This window comes from Choloepus didactylus, chromosome 15 (assembly GCF_015220235.1).
Source record: "Choloepus didactylus isolate mChoDid1 chromosome 15, mChoDid1.pri, whole genome shotgun sequence".
Lineage (NCBI taxonomy): Eukaryota > Metazoa > Chordata > Mammalia > Pilosa > Megalonychidae > Choloepus > Choloepus didactylus.
The window spans coordinates 55,471,678-55,497,108 of NC_051321.1; the positions used below are offsets into that span (position 1 = coordinate 55,471,678).

The 25,431-nt window shown below is 38.1% G+C and overlaps 1 protein-coding gene across 3 annotated transcripts in view; it reads left to right on the forward strand.

Annotated features, from left to right (window-relative positions):
• BICC1 (BicC family RNA binding protein 1) overlaps positions 1–25,431 on the forward strand; it is a 354,290-nt gene that overhangs the window by 196,209 nt on the left and 132,650 nt on the right. For all 3 annotated transcript variants that reach the window (XM_037804387.1, XM_037804388.1, XM_037804390.1), the window contains exon 3: positions 10,122–10,191. In XM_037804387.1, the coding sequence (XP_037660315.1) occupies positions 10,122–10,191 (70 nt within the window). The remainder of the gene's footprint in view (positions 1–10,121; positions 10,192–25,431) is intronic.

Here is a 25,431-nt window from a genome sequence, read left to right on the forward strand (position 1 = left end):
TTGTAACTGACTGGCTTTGGTGGTGGTGGTTTACGAGGGGCTGAGAAATGTTAGGGGAGAAGCTGTGGGAGAGGAGAAGCGACAAGGTTTTGCACAGATGTCTGAACAAACTATGAAAATCAGAAGGAGGACGTTATTTGGAAGGTGTGTCCACCTGGCATTCAGCTTCAAGTAACAGGCTGGCTTGAACAATATGAATGTGTACTGGCTCTCATTACTAAAAAGTGAGGACGTATGAGTGGGCTTTAGGTAGCCTTTAGCCCTAGGACTGGTAAGCTCTGTGATGTAATCTGGGATCCAGATGTGTTCTGGATTGAAGAGTTGTTTTTTTACTTAGAGAAGTTGTAGGGTTACAGAAAGATATGCATAAAATACAGAGTTCCTATATACCAACCTGTTATTAACACCTTGCATTGGTGTGATACATTTGGTACATTTGATGAAAGCACATTTTTATAATTGTGTTATTGACTATAGTCCATGGTTTAACTTAGGGTTCACTGTGTTGTACCGTTCTGTGGATATTTTCAAAATTTGTGTTCTAGTAGCATACATACACTTTATAAAATTTGTAATTATATAATTTGTAAAACTTCCCTTTTAACCACATTCAAATATATAATTCACTGCTGTTAATTATGTTCACAATGTTGTGCTACCATCACCACCATCCATTATCAGAACTTTTTCATCATTCCAAGTGGAAACTCTATACATTTTAGGCCTTAATTCCCTGTTCCTTACCCCAACCCTGTCCTCGTCCTCTAGATTTTGACTTTATGAATTTGCTTATTCTAATTATTTCATATCAGACAGATTGTACAATATTTGTCCTTTTGCGTCTGGCTTATGTCACTTAACATGGTGTCTTTAAGGTTCATCTGTGTTGTCACATGTATCAGAACGTCATTCCTTTTACCACTGAATAATATTCCATTGTGTGTATGTATCACATTTTGTTTTTCCATTCATCCGTGGATGGACCCTTGGGTTGCTTCCATCTTTTGGAAATTGTGAATAGTGCTGCTATGAACATTGGTGAGCAAATATCTGTTCAAGTTCCTCCTTTCAGTTCTTTTGTATATATGTCTAGAGGATTGCTGGTTGGTGTGATAATTCTATACTTAGCTTTCTGAGGAAACGCCAAACTGTCTTCCACAGCGGCTACACCATTTTACATTCTTACCAATAATGAATAAATGTTCCTATTTCTCCACATCTTCTCCACCACTTGTGATTTTCCATTTTTTAAATAGTAACCATTCTAGTGGGTGTGAAATGGTATTGCAGAGTTTTGATTTGAATTTCCCTAATGGCTGATGATGTTGAGCATCTTTTCACATGCTTGGTGAAATAAGCATGTTAGTAGAATTTGCTGGTTTGGCAAAGGTTTTCATCATCTGTAAGATGTTATCCTATAATTGCTGCAAACCTGCAAAATGTGTAGTATAGTGAACGTTGGCAGATACGTTCTCTTTCTATACAGTGTACTAATCTGGAATTTGTTGGAAATGGAAGAAATCTTTTATGACTTGAGCATTGAAGAGTATAAATGTAAATTATTTTTATCATAGATGAAACTACTTGTAGAATTTGATTAGATTTTGTTTATTTTACTCTATTTTAGAAATTTATTTTAGGAAAGTAAACTTATTTAAATGATTCATTATGAATCTGTGATGAAATTTTTTCAATAGCAGACAGAACTTTCTTCCAATTAAAAAATTCCAAATTTCAGTTTATTTAAACATTACACCCCCTTCCTATCTCTTCTTTCCTCCCCCCCCCATAGAAACTAAAACCATAACAGTAACATACAATGTCATGTTTATTAGGTACCTTTTTAATGGGAAAAAAGCAGTGCTATTAGTCTTGGATGAGGCAACATTGCTTCCTGTTTATGAAATACATATATCAGTTAGAAAGTTAAGATGACTCTTCAGCTTCCAAAGCTGTTACATATCCATAGCTTGCTCTCTTCATCAGATTTTTCATGATGAAAAAGAATTTTTGTAGGTGAGCTATAAAAATATCTATTCTTTGTGAATTTTTAATTTTAATTGCTTCATATATTCCAAAATTGATATTCTTAGGCCAAATCCTTTTGTTAATATAAATATTTGCTAATCATCAAATCTGAGATTAGCATAAGAATTGTTACATTTCAGTTATTGCCCACCTGTAAATAATGAGTGCAGTAAATCTGAGAACAGAAATTTAAATTAAAATAGAATTATTTATTCAAATTTTTAGGTGTATTCCTCCAAAATCTCTTTCCTCATGATGCAAAGGATTACTGTCTATCTTATGAGAGCAGTAAAAGAAATCTAGCAGAGATTGGTAGAATTGAGAGAAGATTGTTTTTTTTTATCCCTGGAGTTTTATTGAGGTATAGTCACATACCATACAGTTATTCAAAGTGTACAGTTGTTCACAGTATCATCATATAGTTATGCATGTGGGGTAATGTTGACATTCATAACTGCTGAACTCTAGCTCTGAGTCTCAGGTATCACACAGATACCCAAAGTTCCAGGGACCAACCAGAATATACACAAAGGTCTCAGCATCTCAGAATTTAGAAATAACCATTATACCTCAGGAATATGTATAACTGCTATAAGAGCTTACAATCTAGAAACCACTACAATAAGCCTTCCCCTGATAACTTGTGTTCTCAGATTCAATTCTCAGAGTTTGCTCATTATACTTAGCCCATATTAGTGAGGCATTATAATGTCTGTTTTTTCATTCTGGCTTATTTCACTCAACATACTGTCCTCAAGGTCCATTTACCTAGTTGCATACCTCAGACCTTCATTCTTGCAGCCACTCAATATTGCATTGTATGTATATAGCACAGTTCACCATTCTGTTCATCAGTGGATGTACCCTTTTGCCACCTCTATCCATTGCAGATCATGAATACTGTCACCATAAACAGCAGTGTGCAAATGTCCATTCACGTCCCTGCTCTCAGTTCTTCCAAGTAAATACCCAATAACAGAGTTGCAAGGCCCTATGGCAACCCCATACTTAGCTTCCTGTGGAACCACCACACTGTGCCCTCCAGGTAGGCTGCACCATTCTACTTCCCCACCAGCTGTGATTAGGTACATCCCCCCTCCACATTTTCTCCAGCATGTATATCCCTCTGTTTATTTTTTAAACATTCCATCCTACGTAAACAATCAGTGGTTCCCAGTGTAATCACATTGTTGTGCATTCACAACTGCAAGCTATATGCGGACATTTCCATTTCTTCTGCAAAGAAAGGGGAAGAAGAGAAAAAAGAAAAAAAAAAAAGAAAAGGAAAACAATGATGAATAAAAAAAAATAAAAGAAAAAATAAAATAAATTTAAAAGTTCAGATACTACCACCACCAAGAATCCCATACCTCTGCCTTATATCCCCCTCTTATAGACATTTAGCTTTGGTATAGTGCGTTTGTTAGGATTAATGGAAGTATATTACAATGTTACTCTTAACTATAGACTCTAGTATGCATTGATTGTATTTTCTTCCCCAGTACCATCCCATTCTCCACACCTTGCAAAGTTGACATTCATTTTGTATCCCTCATGTAAAAACTTTCCTATATTTGCACATTTAATTACCATCACTGACCACTCTAGGTTCACTAAGTTATATGGTCCCAGTCTTTATCTTTCCTTCTGGGGTCTTACATGCCCCTAGCCTTCCTCCTTCAGCCATACTCACACTCTTCTTTGTTCAGTGTACTTACAATATGGTGCTACCATCACACAGTATTGTGTAATTTCTGGATCTATACAATCCTGTTGAACATTCTGTACCGCTTCAGCATCAAATGCCCAATCTCTCCCCTCTTTCTATCTTCCTGATAAGCTGTGTTCTCAACTTTAACTCTCTAAGTTTGCTTATTAATGTTAGTTCATATTAGTGAGACCATAGAATATTTGTTCTTTTGCTTCTGGCTAATTTTGCTCAAAATTATGTTGTTCAACAACATCCACGTTGTTATATGTTTTGTGACTTTGTTCTGTCTTACAGCTGCATAATATTCCATTATGTATATGTACCATAGTTTGTTTATCCACTCGTCTCTTGATGGACATTTTGGGCTGTTTTCATCTCTTGGCAATTGTGAATAATGCCGCTCTAAACATCAGTTTAAAAATGTCTGTCTGTATCTTAGCTTTCAGTTCCTCTGAGTACATACCTAGTAATGGAATTGCTGGATCATAAGGCAATTCTAAGCTTCCTGAGGAACCACCACATTGCCTTCCAGAGTGGCTGTACTGTTCTGCATTCCCACCAACAGTGAATAAGTGTGCCTCTTTCTCCACATCCTCTCCAGCATTTGTAATTTTCTGGTTTGTTTTTTTTTTTATAATGGTCATTCTAGTAAGTGTGAGATGATACCTCATTGTGGTTTGATTTGCGTTTCCCTTATAGCCTGTGAAGTTGAGCATCTTTTCATAGGTTTTTGAGCCATCTGTATTTCCTCTTTAAAAAAGTGTCTGTCCATGTCTTTTGCCCATTTTTCAGTTGGGTTGTCTGTCTTTTTGATGTTGAATTGTAGGATCTCTTTATATTTTCTGATTATTAAACCATTGTCTGATACGTGGTTCCAAATATTGTCTCCCATTGCATAGGCTGCCTTTTTACTTTCCTGGGCAAAGTCTTTTGATGCACAAAAGTGTTCACTTTTGAGGCGATTCCATTTATCTGTTTCTTTTTTCACTGTTCGTGCTTTGGGTGTAAGTTCTAGGAAACTACCTTCTACCACAAGATCTTTAAGATATTTCCCTACATTTTCTTCTAAAGGTTTGTGATCTTAGCTCTAATGTTTAGATCTTTGATGCATTTTAAGTTAATTTTTGTATAAGATGTGAGATAGGAGTTGAGAGATTCTTTTGACAGTGAGGAAGCCCCAAAGTAGAAACTGATCTGTTTGAAATGGCATCAACATATAGTATCCATAATTATGAGTTAGAGGAAAAATCTTTAAAATATTTAAGGTGTGATTTAATGTTTATAGAAAATTATTCAAAATCACAAGTTTGTTCTTTAAGTTTCGATTTTTTGAAGGTGGAAACAGGGAAAAATAAGATTTTTTAAAACCCGCTGGAACTCACTTTACAATTTTTTTCCCCCTAAGACAGGAGATAGTTGTTTTCTTCTCAGAAGTTTATAGTTTTGCATACCTTGGCATTCCTTAGTTCAGCTGATAACCTAAGGTTTTATCATGGTATTTATAGTGTCATTTCCATAAGGAACCGCTAGTAGTTTTGAGCACGCTTCCAACTTAAGATCAAATTTCACACAAATGGGGACACGAACATCTTTTTTTTTTATGGGGGGGGGGGGTGATGTCAGAGTTAGCCAATTGATTGAATTACTCTTTGAATGCGAACCAAACATTTCAATATGATATATTGACTTGATTAAAAATTAAGGCATATCGTGAATTCCTGGGAATGATTTCCTTTGTCAGGTTTTGTAAGAATTAATTGGATTGTGAAAAATACATAATATTCTCTTGAAAAGGTGTCCGTGTTTTCATCCATTGTAAGTTCCACAAAATTAACTGCTTCAGTCTGTCTGTTTTTGTGACTTATTTTAAATGTGACTTTAATTCTCACAGTTCTCAGTTAACCCTGTCTGGATTTTGTGAAGATGGTAAGGGATTTCTAGCAGCTTCTTTTTTAGTTTTCACTTGCTTATCTCCATTCACAAAGTGCTAAGTCTTGAGAGGTGTTAGGGACTTTGCTTCGTTCACAACCCAGACTAATCAGTGACGTTTTACATCACTTGTGACCTTCCACTGTTCTTAACTCATACACATAGTCTCTTTGCAAAGGAAAGTAAGCACTTATGTCAGGTTGTCTGGAAGCCTTAGGACTCCTTACTTACTATAAATATGTGGAACTCACCTGTAAACTTTCTAGCTCTTATTTGCCTTTAAGTGAAATCCCGGCTTTATCTCTGTCCTTCATCTGGCAGCTACTTTATCACTGTCTCTGCTTCTTTGATTTCAGCCACAGCCTGCTGGCCTCACCTTTTCCACTGCCCCTGGTTGCTTGCCTTGATTACCATCTAGGGCATCTTTTTGCATATCTTGCTGGAGATTGCATCTCTGACTTGGTTCCTGTCTAATTCCTGCCTCTGTACCCTCCTCCCCACTGCATCCCACTCCTGCCAGGGGATGTGCTTGTCAGCCTCCTGCTCTGGTAATCCAGCTTAAGTACTTGGGTTCCTGGACAGACCTCCATGCACATGCCCTATGAGAACTGTACTTCCTTCTGCTCATATGGACCACTTCACACTCTACCACTTCCCTAGATGGCTGAGGTTGAAACCAATTAACAGTATACAACTTCAGAGCTGGAGGAACTGTCTTGTGGTCGTTGTAGGTGATTGCTTGAAAGGCTTCATTGATAACTTCTTAGGAGGATTTTGACTTCCTGAAAGTGAAATGAGTATGGCCCCTTCATAGTCACTCCAGTGGCCAGAGTTAATTTGTAGTGAGTGACAGCCAAGTCCAGGTACTTGAGAGCTTTGGTTTGTGTCACGTCTGAGAGTCTGTACTGAGCATATTCATGTGCAGAGTGATGGGAGGGTGAAAAAGACAGAAGATAACGTTCCCTCCCTGGATGTAGGCAGCAAGCCTTGAAACATCTCAGCTGTGCTCTGAGTTACCTGCCCCTCTCCTTCCAGACCTTTCCACATGTTCTCCTCTTCTGCCTGGGATGCTTTCACCTTTTCCCAGCTGGCCAACTTTTTGTCCTCTTTGAGGTCTCAGCATCAATGAGCATTTTCTTGACTCCCCTGACTGGCCAGGTCCACTTCCATGTACTCTCATATAACCTTGCCCTCCTCTGAAACTTCGCATCCAGGAGTGTAATGGTGGGATAGTGGGTAGGTTGGACACTGTCTTTCCGAACCCCAGTTCTCACTGCATGATGGAGACACTGGATTGGTGAGAGGGTTGGAAGGAGTGTGTGAAAAACACCAGGAGCATAGTAGGCATTCTAACATAATGATATTACCCACTTTATTAGGATATTATCTCAGGCATATTATTTTCTGTCACTGAGCCCCAATTGGTGTTTAATAAGCAAACACAAGATTTTTGTTGATTTCACTGTTTAAAATGGCCCCCAAGCATAGTGCTGAAGTGCTGGCTCGTTTCTAAGCCCAGGAAGGCTGTAATGTGCCTCATGTTTGTTAGATAAGCTTTCCAGCCATGGGTTAGAATGCTCTTGGCCATGAATTCAATGTTAGTGAATCAATAATATAAATTAAATAAAGTGTCTTTAAACAGAAACACTCATAAAACAAGGCTGTGTATTGATTGATTGATGAAAATATTGTGACCAGAGGCTTGCGGGAGCCTAACCCTGTATTTCCGCAGGATTATGGTTCATTGTTTGCTAATTCAGTGTTTGCGGCAGCTTTCTAGAACATCACTATCGTGGATAACATGGATTGATCATCTACGTATTTATAGTAGCTAGAACTAATAAGCTGATAAAATGTGTCCAGTGAGAAATCCCTTCTCATTGGGCCCTCCTGCCCTCATTTAGTGACTAACAAACTCATTCATAAACTTACTCTTACTTGGCCTTCAGAACTCAAGATAGTTTTTTAGGTTATATCTTTATCTTTTAGAAGCTTTTACTAACCCCAACCCTACTCTCACCTTCAAAGTAGGGATGGTGACCCGCCCTTGTGATCTGATCCTGTGCTGGCACTCAGCCCACTGTCAGGTAGCTGCCCTTTTCTATTTCTCTTTGTACTTGACTGAAAGCTCTTTGACACCAGGAATTGTGTTCTAATTCATGGTGGGCTCTCACACTTATGGCACCTAAGTAGGCTCTTGATAAATATTTGTGGATGTTAAAATTGTCAGTGGTCTAAAATTCTAAGGTATATTTTCAAATGCGCGTGCGTGCGTGTGTGTGTGTGTGTGTGTGTGTGTGTGTGTGTGTGTGATTTAAAAAGATAGAGTCCCTTTGTCCAGTACAGTATGATGGTTAAAGCACGGGCTTTGGAGGCAGAATGGGGTTTTAATCCTAGATCTGCCACTTCCTAGCTGGATGAGGTATTAGCCACTGAATCAACAGTATTATCTGTGAAATGGAAATAAAGAAGCCTACTTCAGGAGGATTCTTTTACCACATGTTTACTGGTGCTGCTGTTGTGCTGAGCATTATTCAGTCCCTGCCCTTAGAGAGCTTACTTTCTATTTTTTCTACTTTCAAGTAGCAAAAGATACTTGAATATTTCTGATAGATTGAAGACTTATTTTTCAAAGACAATAAACAAGTAAACCCAGAAAATAAGAGAAATTCAGATTGTGATAAGGGTTAGGAGGGAAATAAACACAGCGAGGTGGGAGAGAATAATTTGGTTTGGGGTGGTACAAGAGTAAAAAGGAAAGGCGACTTGGAAAGGTGGCATTTCACCTGAAACCTGAAGCATGAGAAGTTCTGGGGGAGGGAGAGCAAGGAACAAGCACAAAGATGCTGATGGGGGAGCCTGCCGGGCATGTTATTGGAAGGAGTTGAGAAGGTGCGGGGCTGAGAGTGACTGGAAAGGAGGTGGCGCCAGGTTCTGAAGGGGGAACAAACTCATTTCCGTCAGAGACCTGGCCGGTTCCTGGACCTGGTGAAGACAGTGTGGCCTCAGTTCAGTTTTTGATAGAGACTCCTCTTGGAAAACAGTACTGTAAGGGCCGTGATAAATGGCCCGTCAGATGCTCTCGACCTCAGTGTCAGGCACACTGGGGACCTGCCAGTTCCCTGGAGCCTCCCTGCCCTGACTAAAGGGACAGCTTCTCCTCGGTGCCAGCCAAGGGCTGTCACGTGGACATATGGGCTCCAGGTGCTAGCTTGCCAAGTGTTCAAGAGAACCAAAAATCTGAATTTCTGTGTAAATTCTCGGATTTTAAAATCTTGCCTCAAGTGTTAAAAATCCTTATGATGGGTAGACAGAATGCATCTGCTGGTTGCCAGTCTGAAACATCTGCTGAAAACCCTTTTGTGCTGTGATTAAGAGGATTAAATGGCGTATGCTGCATGTTAACTATTTAGCCTTGGCCCCAGGACATAGACCATGCTGAGGGGAAAAGGTACTTATTAAGAACAGTGCTGTTAATATGTTTAGCTCTCTTCACTTATACTTGTTTAGTTAACTCTAAATCCTTATTAAAGAATACATATCCCACTCTAATTCAAGTGATTAACAAATGATAGTTCCTGTTATTTGCCTATTAATTTGCTTAGTTGTTTGGTTAATTCTGTATTCATGTTACAAAAGTATACATTAATCTATCGAATTCATTTGACGAAATGAGAGAAGAACAAAGAATGAGCGTTTTCTGGTTACTTATTGTTTTCTTTACTTCTTTACTGTCCACCTCCTTGGCTCTGCAGTCGTTGCTTCCCTAGCTTGTTCTTTGTGTCTTGGGCACGTTTGAGTCTCAAATCCTCCTGGCCAGTGTTAGCTGCATGTATAAGTGGGAGGGAACTGTGGCAAAAATGCCATTTTGGACCAGGCAGAGGATGAAGAGGGTGGCTGCTTAATGATGTGACATCATGTTCAGTGGCTTTTCATAAATTTTAATGAAATACACATGTGCCTAAAGCAAGTTTTTTCTGCCCAGAAAAAAACAAAAACACTTCATTTAGTATGGCCTAACTCATGTAGTTTTATATTACAAGGATTATGTTTGGTGTGTTGCAATCCGCTGGCGATTGTCTTGGGGAATTTTATTCTGTGTGAGCCTCTCTGAAGGTTTTGGCATCAAGTTGTGTTAATTACTTGTTCATGTACTTTTTGGTCTTGTTGCATCTGTGCTAAAATTCTGGAGGATCGTGGAGAGGGAACATGAGTTGCAAAAGATACTTAAATATATCTGATAGATTAAAGACTTTTAAAAATGCATCTGTTTTTTCCCCTAAGGTTTGAAAATTATTTTTCTTTTTTGCATTGTTTTAAAATGAGGTTATTTTGTTGTGTCATCATGAGACTAGAGACATGAGGAATGGAATCTTGTTTTGAGAAAAGTCTTATCTTTAAATAAAAGTTCTTAATTGAGTCAATGTTTTTCTTTTTTCTTCTTTTGGTATAGATCATGGAGGAAACAAATACGCAGATTGCTTGGCCATCAAAACTGAAGATTGGTGCCAAATCCAAGAAAGGTAAATTGTGAAGGATGGAGAAATTGGTGATTTTGATAACTGAGGTTTGCAGGGAGAAACCAAACTTTATTCTTATCTCATTTGTCTATAAATGTTTGTGAAATAGTAATATTTTGGGAGGATTACCATAATTAAAAATAATGTAGTCTTTTTGTGCAACAACAGGAGAAAAAATTTAAAAATTACTACTGTAATAGAAATGCTATTTTAAAAATACCATAGCAACCTAGGATTTCAAGATCCCCATTCAATAGTTGGCTTTGAGTCATGGTTAACTATCATGTTATAACATGTTTTCAACACATAAATTCCTACTGTTTATACTTTAGGGTTCTTACTTAAGTTCTGTAGACTTAATGGCTGTTTTGTTTTTGTTTTGTTTTCTCTCTAGTATGATAAACAGACTCAGATTTCCTTTCTTGAGTTCTGCTTTTCATCTATCAGACAGCTAAGAATCCACTAGATTTCTCTTTTAAGCCACGTGTTTCCCTTGCTTGGCCTCTTCCTTGCCTTATCCTGGAGGACACTGCCCAATGCATGGATGGTCAGGTGTGGAAGTATAGGCATCCTTAAGTTTTCTTCGCAGTTTACATAGCATTTTCAAATGTGACCTCCCAGTATATATTTTTATGAATCGTTTTTATTTTTAAAGTATGACCTTAGACTCAGAAAATTTTGTTGTGTATATTTCATTATATATACTGCAGTTGCATGTGGTCATCAGGAGCTAATGGCAAAAAACCATCAAACAATTCAAAAAACAATAGTTGTGCATGCTGAGTATTATCCATTGTGCTCAGACTTTTTGTTGTTGCTGTTTATTTCCATATTTGCTGCTTCTTTTCCCCCTGATTTTTATTGCTAAATGATACTAAACACAGAAGATTCTTCAATTTCCATTCCATTTTAGTCCAGATTGCCTTATGTTAGTTTCTTTTTATTAGAATGACTCATCAAATGGGGTGTAAATTATTTTACAGTCATTGTTGTGACCCTTTTGAGCATTGTTAGTTAGTTTGGTTGACTAAATTACTTCAAAAACTCCAATCTTGTTACCTTTTTATTTGTGATCATGGTGGAAAAGAATTGGGAAGTTTATATGCTGAACAGTCGTAAGAAGACTTGATGAATTTCCAAGTGTAATTCCTTATCTTTGTATAAACCTTGCATTTGCTAAGTGCTATAGCATATATTCTTAATTAATCTTCTTCAGTAATCTTTGTGGCGTGTTGGGGGTATTTTATACCCATTATGCAGAAGAAACTGCCATTAGTGGATTAGCTACCTGTTTGGTTGTCTGTTGGTCATTTTAAAATCCCTGGCCTGATACTTGAGTAAAATTTTCCTTGAACATAAACTTCATCCTCTTTCTCTATTGTCAGGTAATTTTACTTAAAGAATGAAAATAAACTTCGTTACTAGCCTAATAAAAATGTAATTTGAGCAATCCCCAAAGAAAACCCCCAAGGAAACATGAATATTAAGCAATTACAGATAATTTTGGATGGCTTATTGTCTTGCGTTAGCCATTCCTTCCTCCCCCAATGATCATGAGAAATTGAGAAGTGATTAATTTTTTATTCAAAATATGTTTACCACTTTAGGGATTTTAGATACTATGAAGATGAATAAAGTTTTCTTGTGAAATAGATTAGTTTCTGGTAATTGACACACCTAACCCATAACCCACCCATGCAGATTGGTCTACTTTATTCCACATTTTGATTCTATATTCTGCTTTAAAACGAAGAATATCTTAGCAGCACATTTGAGGGCATGTAGTATAATTTCCACATGGTTAAACTTAACCTTTGGAATTGTGCCTAAGGATTGATCCCTCCAGGCTTAGTTCTTTATTATTTATTATTCATCAAGTGCTGTGAATATACAAAGCAGAATGTGCTGAGAGAGTGAGAGACAGAGAGAGAGAAAGAGGAAGAAAGAGAGTCAAAAGTTTGCCTCAGAGGAATTTACTGCTCAGAATTTGCTTGAGCTCCTTTTATTACTTAAACACACAGCTGCTGAATCAGTTCTTGGCCAGTATCCTTGATATATGTATTCCTATATTATTTTTTTAAAAGGTTGAATTCAGAGATGAAGTTTGTTTGAATATAATTTGTGTTTAGTCAGGGTGAAATGAAAATGGCGGAAGGAATTTTAGAGGGTAATACTTTGCTCTTTCCTCTCATGTGGCCATCCTCTCACTCCAGAGTGTTGTAGAGGAAAGACTATTGGTCTTTAAGTTGTCTTCATTCCACACTATTATTATTCAAGAGACCAAAGTATGTGAATGCATTTAGGTAATCATACTTCATTTACCACTGTGGTAAGAATATTTAGAATGTACAGATTATCCCCAAACTGTGATAGAGAGACAATATAGCCACGGGTTTGTGTTATATTTCACTTTCTAGTTTTATAATGTCTGTTGGTTGAATATTTGAGTCTAGACAAACATTTTTCATGGCAACTGTTACTACAGACTGCCCCCTTCTTTCTCTTATTGGAATTTAGTCCTGTGTTTTTCAAATTAACTTCCACTAGCCCTGTCTAAACTTTATTTTGTATGCAATCAATCCTTTATGGCTATAAGGCTCTTTGGGTCAGAGTGCCGGTGGGATGCTGCCTGGCAGAAAGACAGAAAACCAACAGCCTGAATGGCCAAAATTTATTAAATTCAGATTCTTCTCTGCAGATTTTGTTTCAGTAGGACTGGGATGGGACTGGGAAGGTATCCATATATAATGAGTTCCTCTGGTGGTTCTTATGGTCAAGCTGAGTTTGGGAAACAAAACTCTCACTATCTGATATGGAAATACCCTTAGTATGGCGATGGATAGTAAGGCAATGGATGATGACCACTATTGAAAAACAGGCAGGCAAAGCCCATCAGCAGTCACTTTTCCTGGACAGTGTCCATCTTGGTATCTGAAGAGCTGTACTTTTATGGATTCATTAATTTTAAGTTTCTGTCATATTTGTAGTCAGGTAACATGGATACTTTTAGAGTGACCATGACCTCATTGGTCTGTGCCTGTGTTAAATATACTTTTGGGTAAAAGACCATCTGGTGTTTGTCCTCTCTTCTCTACCCGTCTTTTCCCCTTTCTCACTCTTACCATTCTTTTTACCTTCCCTCCTTCCCTTTCACTCCCTTCCACTCCCCTTTAGCTATATTCTAGATAGAATATAGTGAAAAATATGTAATGTTATAATTTTCATTTAGTAAGCAGAGAAGAGAATTTGGGGGAAGTGCATGTTTTGCTGATATAAACTGAGAGACTATAGAAATTTTTTTTTAAAAATCCCTGGAATGTTTGAAATTATTGGATAGTTGAATCCTCATTAGAGTCATAAAGAACTAAGAATGTAATGCTCGATATAATGGATATTTAAATAGGCGGCTAGTATTATCTTAATGGGGTTATGATTAAGAGAAATGAAGCAATACTTGATATTTCTTCTATGTAACATAAAATTATTTTGAGTGGAAGAAAATAAAGCTGTGTCTGGGAAACGCTAGAATCCTAGAACAGTTGACTCTGCATAGGAAAAATCTGGGGTTTGTACTCTGAGGCCAGTATTTAAGGATAAAAGGTTTTAATACTGTAAAACCTTACTAAGAGAAAACTTCAGGAGTTCATTAGAATTTTGAATATGCTATTCTGAATCACAGCCTATTTAAAAATAAATGCCGATTCATTAAAGTACAAATAGCACTTTGAACAATTTGACTGTTTTGCCAAATAGAAGTCCTGCCAGAGCTGACTTAACAAATAGATAAAAATGATTTGTAATGAGAGTTTATCGTGATGGTATGTCTGTGCTGTGCGAGCTTCATGATGCTAGACAAGTTTATACTGTTAAATAACGTGTTTCTTTCTGTGTTTTTGCTCTTAACTTGCTTATCAGCTTCTTCTTATACTGGCAAGGGTAAATCTGGGTAAAAATTGTTTAAAATTTTCATGTCAAATTCCAAATAAATGAGGTCAGCATCAGTAAAGCTTTATTTTCTTTTGTTCTGGGAAGAACTTACCCTGCAGAGTTAAACTAAGTGATAGAAACTTACCTCTGCAAGAGTACGCCACAGGACTAGTGGATTGGAAGGTGTTGACTGGATCGCTTGACGTTATCACAGTTTGGAGGCCTTTTGGCACCAAGTTTGGCCCATTCTTTTCCTCACAGAGTAAACAGGAGAATCATCAAAACTCCATGATGTTTTAGTATTTTGGGTTGCATTCCATCAGAACAAGCAGATATCTAATAGAAAATCTCACCATGAGAAAATCGTAGCACTTCATTTTTTTCCAGGAGAAAATGTTTTTTTGAGTGTACTTGCAATGGGTGCTCCTTTTGGACTAGTAGAGGCCTTTTAGCGTAGCAGTGCTCAAAGTGGGGAGAGCAAAGAAAAAGCAGGCCATGGCTTTCTGGACCAGTGTGCTTTCAGTAGGGGTTTGTGAACCATTTGTGTCAAAAATGTCACAACCAGCATGTAAAAGGCACAACTAGTATTGTTTCATGAAACTTTGTCATATGTTTTCTTTTTATGTGTGTGTGTATGTGTGTGTGTATATATATATATACACAAACACACACATGCACGCTTATATCACTATGTGAAATAAGTCATAATGTGAAATAGGTGACAGTCAGAGAAAGGTTGGAGAATACAGTGCTAGATGGTCACCTCCCCAAAGGGAAAGAACATGTCCATTTTGTTTATTGCTGTATCCCTAGCACTGTAACCAGCATATTGTTGGTGCTCAGTCAGTATTTGTTGACTGTGTCATCCCTCCCCTACACATACACTCAATCGTGATTATAGTGGAATCACTAATACCTATGGGAATGTGGTATATCCCCAAGGTGTGTTGGGTAGGAAAAAGATTGAGAATCATGGCCTCCATACACGATTGGCATTTCACTGTTTGAAAAATGTCAACCATTGATAACTTTCCTGTGGACATCTTAAGTGTACAAATGTGGAACGTGACTGTGGGTGAAGCTGATGTGGCTACAGCTCGCTTTAGTGGTTCTGAGTAGTCTTGGAGAGGGAAGTGGAAGGAGTTCAGGGAATGTGGCCCGATCCTTGTCATTCATGGGGCACCTGAATGAGTGAAACTTGTGTGCCCTTGTTGGTAGGTTTGTAGAGACTCAAAAGACCCAGCCTCCTGGTTGTTTTCCAGGCCAGAGTTTTTTTTTTCTTGTGGTTATTTTAATTAATATTTGGTTACATGATTGATACTTAAATAATAGTAGTAGATACTAATATTTGTTGAAATCTACTGGACCAGGCACTATGCTAAATGTTTTACATACATTCTTATTTAGTTATCATAGCAACCCTTGAATTAGGTGGTGGGATTCTCATTTTACAGATAAAGGAAACTAAAGCAGATAAAAGTAAAATAACTTCCCCAAGGTTATACATTCAGTATGTAACAGACTCTGAACTTGAACTCAGTTAAGTCTGTTTCTGGAGCTCCAAATCCTAATCACTATACTGTAATGCCTTTTCTTAGTCACACCTATGTGAGAAGTTACCTTTCCTAGGGTATTTTCTGATGTGGTATCCCTTCAGTGACCATTGCCAAGTATAGCTGATCCTAGTCAGCCCCAGTTTCATAATGTCTGGTCTATGACCTGTGGAAATTAGACGAAGACCTGGAATTGCGCTGAGGTTAGCACTTCATTTTTCTTGTATATTATGCCTCTACTTTTGGGGAGAATGAGATTTAACAGTTAAAAACATGAAACCACTCATAACTGCACATTTTAAAAAATACTCGCTTCTAAATCTTAATTTGATATTTCATTTCTTAATGTGTTACTTCACTAATCTAAACAACTTCTAGGATATAGATTTGGAGGGACAATAATCTTAGAATGTTATGTTTGGAGTGTTTTTGTTTATTTTCTGTTTTAAATCTTTGAAAGTAACAACATTTTTCCATATGTTATTAGTGATGACTGATCATCTGTTGGTGAATGCTGATCAGATGCCAAGAGTAGGAATTCAGACAAAGAACTGGTTAAGTTGTCTGGAGTGTTCTCATAGTCTTTCTGGCCAGAGAGCATGGTTGAACTAGGACTCTTGGTGGAGGGCAGAGACCTGGCCCATTTCTAGCTCTCAGAGCCCCCAGTATAATTGAGCAATAAATTCAACATGTATCTTAATATTCAGTTTGTCAGTGTGTCTCTGTATATGAAAGGCATGATTTGTAGGTAGTTCCAAAAGTATAAATTCAAGATCCTTGCTTGAGAGCACACACAACATGCACCATTTTGCAGGAGAGGTGACTAAGTCTGTGCCCTACCAGCAGGAGGTTAATTTCTTCACCTCCAGCTGGTTCCCCTTCCGAGGGCTCCAAAGATTGACTGACTTGCTCATCTCTTAATTGCCGCAAGCTAGTTGCTGCCTCCAGGCTCTTTTTCTCTCTCTCCTACACCAGGTCTAGGGAGGAAGATGTTCTTAGTGTTTCTCGTTCCCTTACAAACCTGAAACAACCATATGTTTCTGGCAGTTTTTTGTTGGTTTGTTCTGATTTTAGTTAGTTTGTTTTTATAGATATTTTCCGTTGACTTGGTAAGGAAACATTGGGAATAGAATGGAGAGGTAGGAAAGAGAAAAAGTGAAACTAAGTGAGAAAGATGACTGAGTTAAACAGGAAAACACAGCTTGTTATTCCCCAGGAAGGGAATGGTATAGTCTTCCTCTAAGCTTGCCTGCTGTGACTGCTGCTGTCCCCTCTTGGAAGGCGCCTTCTCCCTCGTTTGACTCGTCCCCTTGCCTTTAGTGAGGAGAACGCTGTCCTGGAACCCCTCCCATCACAGCTCTTCTCTTTTAAGCCCCATAAGGAGAGGGGGGAAAATATTTATGATTTGCCAACCCTGAAATGCGCATGTGCCTGGTGCATTACTGTGTTCTGTCATTTAATCCTTACAGCAATTTACATGAAGTAAGGATTATTATCCCCATTATTGATAACTGAAGCAGAGAGAGGATATAACTAATTCGAAGCCACACAGTTTTAAATGATGGAGTTAGTATAGGAAACCTGATTTCAAAGCTCAAGATGTTTTCCTCTACGCCATAGAGTGCCCAAGGTGCTAATGATGATGAGTGAATATTTTTCTTAAATATCTGCTTCAAGTAGGAAGGCAATCCTCCTACTCAGGTTTTAGCTTCCTGGATGTCTGTCTTTTTAAAAACTTTACCTAGGATTATTTTTATCGTTTTGTGGTGTGTGCTTTCCATAGTATCTTTCCTTTTCTTTTACAGGACCCATTAATGATTTCGCTGGGGTTTATATAATTTTATAAAAGCTGGAGCAGTAATTCTCAACCTGGGGCAATTTTGTCTCCTGTGGGACATTTGGAAATGTCTGGAGACATTTTTTGGTTGTCTCAATTGTGGGAGAAATGCTTCTGGCATCTGGAGGGTAAAGGGTAGGGATCTGGCTAAACATCCTGCAGTGCACCAGGCGCTGCCACAACAAAGAATTATGCGGTGCAAGATGTCAGTCGTGCCAAGGTTGAGAAATGCTGAGCTAGAGGACCAGGCTTAATATCAGGAGACCTCTCTCTGCCCAGCGCTCACATTCTGATTAGCACATTTCATGAAGCATGGTGCATCATTTCACCTGCTTCCCTTTTTGCAGCATTAACAACAAGATAGTTTATCTATATTAAAGACTACTGAAGGAAGAGTGTAGTACGTGACAGCATAGGCGAATTAACAGAATTTAGTAAAAGATAAACCGTAGTAGTAGGATGGTAGGTCTACACATTTTAAAAGCCAGTTTGCAATCCATTTTGAATCATTTAGTTTACCATGCTGGAATGTGTAGTTGTGATAACTGTGACAGTTCCTAAGGTTTGTGACCGTATTTGTACACCACAGTGGTGCTGTAATCTCCTAGCTTGGCCTGGAGATGGACACCAATTTTTGATGGTTTCCCAAATATTGTGTGGCCTTTCCCCAGTTTTCCTCTGCTCTGTCGGTCATGGAATTCAGGGCAGAATTCTGTGACATCTGTCAGCCCTTTCAGTAGGAATTAATTTTTTTCATGAAGCCTGTTTGCAGTTGCAGGTATTACTGAGCTACCATGTGGCATTTCTCATTAAAGAAAATAACTTAAATCCTAGTGACACCTTCATTTCCTAAAATGTCTTTTTTTTAATGCCATTAAAGCATGGTTTGTAGCTTATTATGACATTCTTCTACAAACCTTGGTACTAACAGACATTTTTTTCAAACAGTGTTAGAGAGATTTCAGGAATGAGGAGTTACATTCCCTTTATATATTTGTGCCAGAAATTACTCTTAAAGCAAACTAAGTCCTGCCTGAAATAAAAATAAAATGAAAACACAGCATATGCATGTTTTTTGGCTGTTTGCCCTATGCAAATAGTTACATAATATTATTTTATGTAAATTGGCTAACTCTACATGCACACATTTCTGCAATTTGATTTTTTTTCTTAATGAGAGGACATATTCCATATATAAATACATATAAACATCATTCTTTTTGTAGCTGTATAAATGCTATTGTATGTGGGGTATGGGTAGATCACAATGTATTTCAACAAATCTGTTTGGACATTTGAGTTGTTTCCTCCTTTTTGTGCAAAAGTTTTCAAATTTATGAGGTTCCTTGTATGACTTTTTCTTTTGGATAAATTCTTACAAATACAGTTCTTGGTATACAGACTATGAGGAACTTAATTTTTTTAGGATGGCCACTTTGTCCTCCCAAATGGCTCCCAAATCCAGGGACTGGATTCTGGAAAGGAAAACAGCTATTCCCTCCCATCCTTGCCAGCAATCCTCAGCCAGTCCAAATGGTGGAAAGAATCATGTTGTCATTTGCACTTCCTTAAATGATAGCAGAGTTTAGCATTTTTCATTTTTTAATGGAATACTTATTTGTAGTCTTCTGTGAATTGTTTGTCTTCACTTTTGTCGGTTTGTACATATCCTTTCTGTAAACTAATGGGTTGTTCATCTTTTTTTCCTAATGAAATAAAGACTTTAAAATAATTTTTTCTACTTAGAAGTTTGATTCCGTACATGTTTCTCTAATTGTATTATCCAAATTGCTTTCTCACCATTAATATTTATTTGCAAGTAATTTGTGGATTATTTCTATTTCAAACTAGAAAGAAATGACTCAACCTTAAATAATAATATGTTAATTTTTGAAGAAGCATAGAAAAGATATGCATCAAGTTTTAGGACATTGGGTTTCCAAAATAAACTATTTAAAGAGATCTTCAGTTTAATAACATATATGTTAAAGTATTTGGTTTTGTTTGTTTGGCAAGGTTTGAGAAATAGTTTCAATATTATGCAGAAGTCATCAAATTCCTAAGTTTTCTTGGTATAACAGAAAGAACACCCAGTAATTTGCTCAGCTTTATTTTTATGCTTTGTGCTTTGGTTTCTTATTTTAGTGAAAAAAGTTTCTGAAATTTTTCCCAGTCCCTTGTATTCAAGTGACAGACACTTAAGTATGTTATTTCGGTTTACATGCATTCCAGTTCTACCTTGTCTCCATTTCTAGAATTGAATCCATAAATAAAAAGTCTTCAGTTTTTGGTATAATTTACTTCCTCTTCAACAACCAGTTTATTTAATAGGACAAATACTATTTTCCACACTGTACTTTTTTTCCAGAAGTGCCTCATGCTTCCTTTGTTTGTGGGGTCCACACCCTTTCTCAAATCGCACACAGCATTGGGGAGACCTGATTATTTCACTTAGCTCAAAGGTGTATGTGGATTCAGGAAACTGAGGGAGAAGAAAGGAAAGGACTTTCAGCCACCAAAGATGTAAATATTTGATGCTAAACAGTATGTCTCTATTTCTCTTGCTTTTCCCATCAAATGGGTATATTTTAATCTAATCCTCCTGTTTTCTCCTTGGGCCAACACCTAATAGATTCTTATTTCATAGGCTAGTTATGTGAACACTCTTTCTATATCTATAAATGGTAGTATCTAGATTGTCTAGAGTTTCAAAATTCATTAAATTTCTAAGCAAAAATATTTTTGAGTGCTTTGAGTAAAGTTTATTCTAGAAATATTAATTTATGTTTTGCTTCTCAGAACATTATGCCGGTTCACACCCTCACATGTGCTGTGCTGGCTGTGGAAGGGCGTATTCTGCCCTTCTTTTTCCAGATGGTCAGCTCCTATCCATCCTTCAATCCCACCTCAGAGGACGTCTCCTCCTGGAAAGTTTCACCAGCACCCCCCCCCCCCACACACACACACACCAGATGGAGTATAATATTGCATTCCCTGTGCTCTCTCATTATCTTAGACATACTTAGGCTTTGGCACTTTTCACACTCTGTGTCATGTATCGGTCATACTATGCGTTTGCCTTTCCTTCTTGACTGTGGGCTCATGGACCCATGTCAAAGACCAGCACATGTTGTTCCCTTCTGTGTGCACAGGTGCCTGCCAGGAATTTGGAGTTACAGATTTGCAGTTAAATTTTACATTCTCATTGAGGGTTAGAATAAATTTGACATTAACTCAACAATGATTTATGTCAATCTGGTATTGTTTAAGTAATGTTTGGCCCTGGCAACTGACAGCTAGGCCGTGAGGTTCCCAACTGAACATAAATACCTGTCTCAGAATATAAATACTCAAGCAGGGTTGCACCTTGACTGTGTCTGAAACAAGACTGAACAAGAACACTCTACATCCGCAAAAGTAATTGAACATCCCTCTCTTTTGACTCGCATGAGTGACTCCTGCTTCTTTGCCAGTGATGACACTGGATCTCTGCTTTCTAGATTAAACTCTCCAAGATAATTAATTGTTCCTGCTTCCTGACAGCTCCCAATCCAAAACTGGCCTTCACTTTCTTTAACCCTTCCAGAAATCACCTAGAACAAACCCAAATTTTATAAGAAGCTTCTGTGAACGTTCCTCTTAAGATGCCACAGTTCCTTGCGTGTACTCTCCCCTTTGTTGCAGCAAGCTAGAGAAACCTCACTTTATTTGACTACAAGTGTGTTCCTGGTGGTCTTTGGTCTGTGGGCTCCGACACTATCATACCTAGTGCTATAGTGACTGCTAGAGGGATTTAAGAAAAAAACCTTGATCTCAGTCTCTGCTCTTTGGATTCTTGGAGTTTGGCTGGGGATTTCTACCCTACTCAGCTGAAAGAGACCTTTAAATATCAAATTGCTTGCCATCATAACTAGAATAGTTCAGAGGGGAGAAGGGTGTGAGCTACGGACACCGGAAATATTCCTCAGGAATTGATAGTTCCTAGTTTGGATCTCAAAGGATGGGTAGAATTTTAATAAGGGAAGGGATGGGACATTCTGCGTAGGAAAGGCTCAAAGTTGAGAAGGACCATTGTGTATTGGAAGAAGAGAGGAGGCTCGTTGGCCAATGGGAAGGTGTTGGAAGAGCAGGTAACAAATAAGGTTGTACAGGTAGGCACATCAGTGAGGGCCATAAATCAGGGGAACCTCTTCCATCCTGTAGACAGTAGAAATTCTGGGGGTGCGGGGTGGTCATAGGAGATAGCTGTTGTAGGAAGGGATTAAAGACTAGAAGATGAGTGTAGTAGATCATATTTAATGACAGCAGGATTAGAAAGACTTTTTGAAAGATGCATCAGCAGGGTGTGATGACTTGATAAAAGGTAAGAATGAGGGGATTGGCTGCTGTAGCAGATGCTGTTGATAGGCTCTTGGCCTGCCTCTGAGTTCACCTGCAGCTGCAGTGGGCCTCTCCCATGCACATTGACAGCTTCCCACTTCCCGGTTTAAGTGCCCAGGTCTCTCTGCTTGTCTTACTGAGCACTTTTTCCAGCACTGTGGACACTTACTCCTCTGGTGCAGAGCAGTCTAGAGAGGCTGGTGATGATGTCAGTGATCAGAGGCTCCCAGGGCAGCCTTCAATCAAGGAAGGGCTGCCGTCAGAAAACAAATGTCCCTGTTGCCCCTTCCCTCAGCAAGACAGCTCTGAGACACACAATTCATATCTCCTCAGAATGTTCCCACAGGGATTGAGCCCAAAAAGTGACTCTTGAACCATACCACTCCGTTTATTAGCTCTCCCTCTTCTCATTCATACTTTCTCCACTCCCTAACTTGTGCTTCCAGGGATTACTTCCCAAATAAACTGTCCACCCAGGTCCTTGTCTCATTGATATTTTGTGGGGAACCCAAACTAAGGTGGGTATCCTGCATGATTGGGATCATCATTATGCCATGGAAAAATGGAGTTACTGTCTTTTTCCAGGTTAGTTAATGACTTGATGTCCAGTGAATAATGACTGCAGTCATCTCATGTGTTTTATATAAAATATCAATACAGAAACATGGCAAAATGATTTAGAGTTCATAACTCGTTTTGCAAAAAAAGTGCTTCAAACCATCTGTAAAAGTATTAGAATGATCCCAAGTGGAATATAGGCACTTGGAAACATTTCCAGGCACGTTAAATCATTGTCAACAAAAAGGAAAATACACACACTATGGAGAGAAGAAAGAAGAGAGAAATGGTCTGGAAACCCATGACTTGGACAGGTCAGGAAAAAGGATTTCAGCATGTGAACTGGGCAGGAGTCCTGAGCCCTGTCACCTGCACCCCATCCTGGTGGTTTTGGAATCCCAGGCCATTGACGGCACGGTCACAATTCTTGCCAGGTTGGAGAGCATTGATGGACGATCACGGGAAAGGACCCAACCATACGATCGTTTCTGTCAACTCGTTGTACTCTCCTGAAAATCCCGGTCAGTGACTTGAGCCAAGTTAGGAAAAATATTTCCGTTACTAACAATGTAGTTGTTAAGTGTGCTCCATGGGGATTTTGAAATATTTACTTGACAGTAAAAAACATTAGAATTTCATTCTTTTCCTATTTTTCCTCATGATCACATTAATAATCCAGATATATGAAAACTCAGCGGTTGATGGAGTTTTGTAGACAGATGACAAGAACATTGCTTCTAACTAAAGGAAGCAGTGAATCCGTCCAGTTTCCATAAACCATCATACCTGGGTTCCTCAGCATTTGGAACTGATGCTTGACTGAGAAGATGCGTTCACACGGGTGGTCTAGACCATTGCATTCTCAGGAACTGAAACTCTGGCTTTCCTTCGCTCCATGTTCCATGTTGGAGCCTATTCTAGAAGGGAAGGGAAAGGATTTGTTGATTTTTTTTTTCCTCCTAAAATCTGGTAGAGATTCTTAAATTCTGTTGAAATGAATTTAAAACATGTATTGTTTGTTTATCATTTAATAACTTTTAAAGACTCCATATATATTCTCAGCAATCATATGAATTAAGTAATAAAATAGTAAAACTTGAGTTCTTTTTAGGAACATTTTTTTTTTTAAATAAAAAATACTCACCTCTATTGTAGAAAACATCATATGCAGGAAAGTAAAATAAATTAAGTTAAGATCACCCATCAGTGATCTTTGAGTGATCAGTTTCATAAATAACAGAATCTAGAATACGAAGATCAGGGAAGGAAGGGGCAGCAACTGATATTAAGGGTGCCTGTCCGTGAAAGAAAATGGCAAGGGTTGGAGTGGTTGCTTGAAGCATTAGTGTGTTGAGGTTAAATGAGTTTTTTTAATTGTATTGTTTTGGTTTTTGTTTTCCTATAAGAATAAAGGCCACTCAACTGAGCTGGGCTGAGAAAGTATAGAGAAGAGATTATACTAGGGAAAATAGGAGGACAGAGTTTAGAATGGAGCTGTCCCTTGCAAGGATAGATTTAGGCTTAAAGTGTCAGAGCTGGGGTTCACTAGCCATGGGCTATCCACCTTACCTTGAGAGTCTTCTTGTGGTGTCCTGGCTTGTTGCTTCCACTGACACTTTGCTTATTATAGTAAAATAAACTATTTCTCTTTCTGGTTTCTTTAGCCTTCATTCGACTCTTCTGGGTAGAGGTCATTAATTCTGCCAGATACATGCTGAGCACAATGTTCAGTGTGTAGTAGATTCTCAATAAATTAAAAAAAAAAAACAGCTTGTTAAACTGGTTTGAACAGATTTTTCCTGAGTTATTAAGAAGGAGAGAAGTATAAAGATAATGAGAGATTTGATGTAAAGTGGAGAAAATCAGTATAAGTTACCTCAACTTTTCTCTCCTATTTGGCAATAATGCCATCTCCTAGTCTCCTAGGAGTATAGAGGGATGGTTTGAAAACTTGAAGAAGCTGGGGAAGGTTCAGAGCAGCTGAACAGCTGTTCCATTGCATTATGGAAAATGCAGTAAAGATGAATAAACAATTTGCCAAGATGAATTGAGTATACAACTGAGGGTGCAGGGTATGAATGTGTAGTAGAGCTCCCTAGGGGAGTTATATGTCTTTTCCAGTTCTTTGGTCACTGAGAAGTAGAGAAAGCAGATATGGGCTTACCCGTGGTTGGCTGAGTGGTATGATGGGTATGGCAGAAAGCCAGAGCAGTGGGGCTTTAGGGTGTTTGATGAGAGGGCAAAATGGTCAACCTTGAGGTTAGAATGGCAAGGGGAAAATTGAAGCTGGTAGAGAAGCTTAGAGAGAAGGCAGGGAACTGGGAACTATAATAACCCTGGAGAACACAAAGAGTTGAGAATATCCAAGAGTTGCATTTGTAGAAGGTTGTAGCCAAAGAAGGAAATGACAATGTAAAGTCTTAGAGGTGTAGTGATCTGGATTGTGATGAGGTCCAATTTATAGCTGGGTTTGTAGGTTACTAATGTAAAGTTAGTCTCATAATTTAGTGATTCTCAGCATCTTTAGGATTATTTAACAAAATCAAATTGTACCCTTTAAACAAGCAAAAAGAAACTTATTGTTGAATTAAAAACCAAGTAAGATGGAAAGTATCAATATGATTCTAGTTTACTGAATTCTGTGTGATTTTAAGACTTTCAGCAGCCAAGCTAATGTTCCCTTAGTAATTGAGTTTCATGTATGGAAGAATGCCTTCTATAACAGCAGATCAGTGTTTTTGCAAGTCAGTTTTTAAATGTTACATGTGCAAACACCTCATAACTTATGCATGTTTTCCGGTGAGAATTACATCATAGGTTGAAAGAAAATAAATGCATCCATGTTTCTTAAATGTTACATAATCTAGACACTTCATAACTTCCTACTTCCATAATCTCTATTCATTATATAATCTTGTGGCTCCTTGCAAAGAGGAAAATAACATTATATACTTCCTATAGAAATGGAATAGTATTGGATGAAAGAGA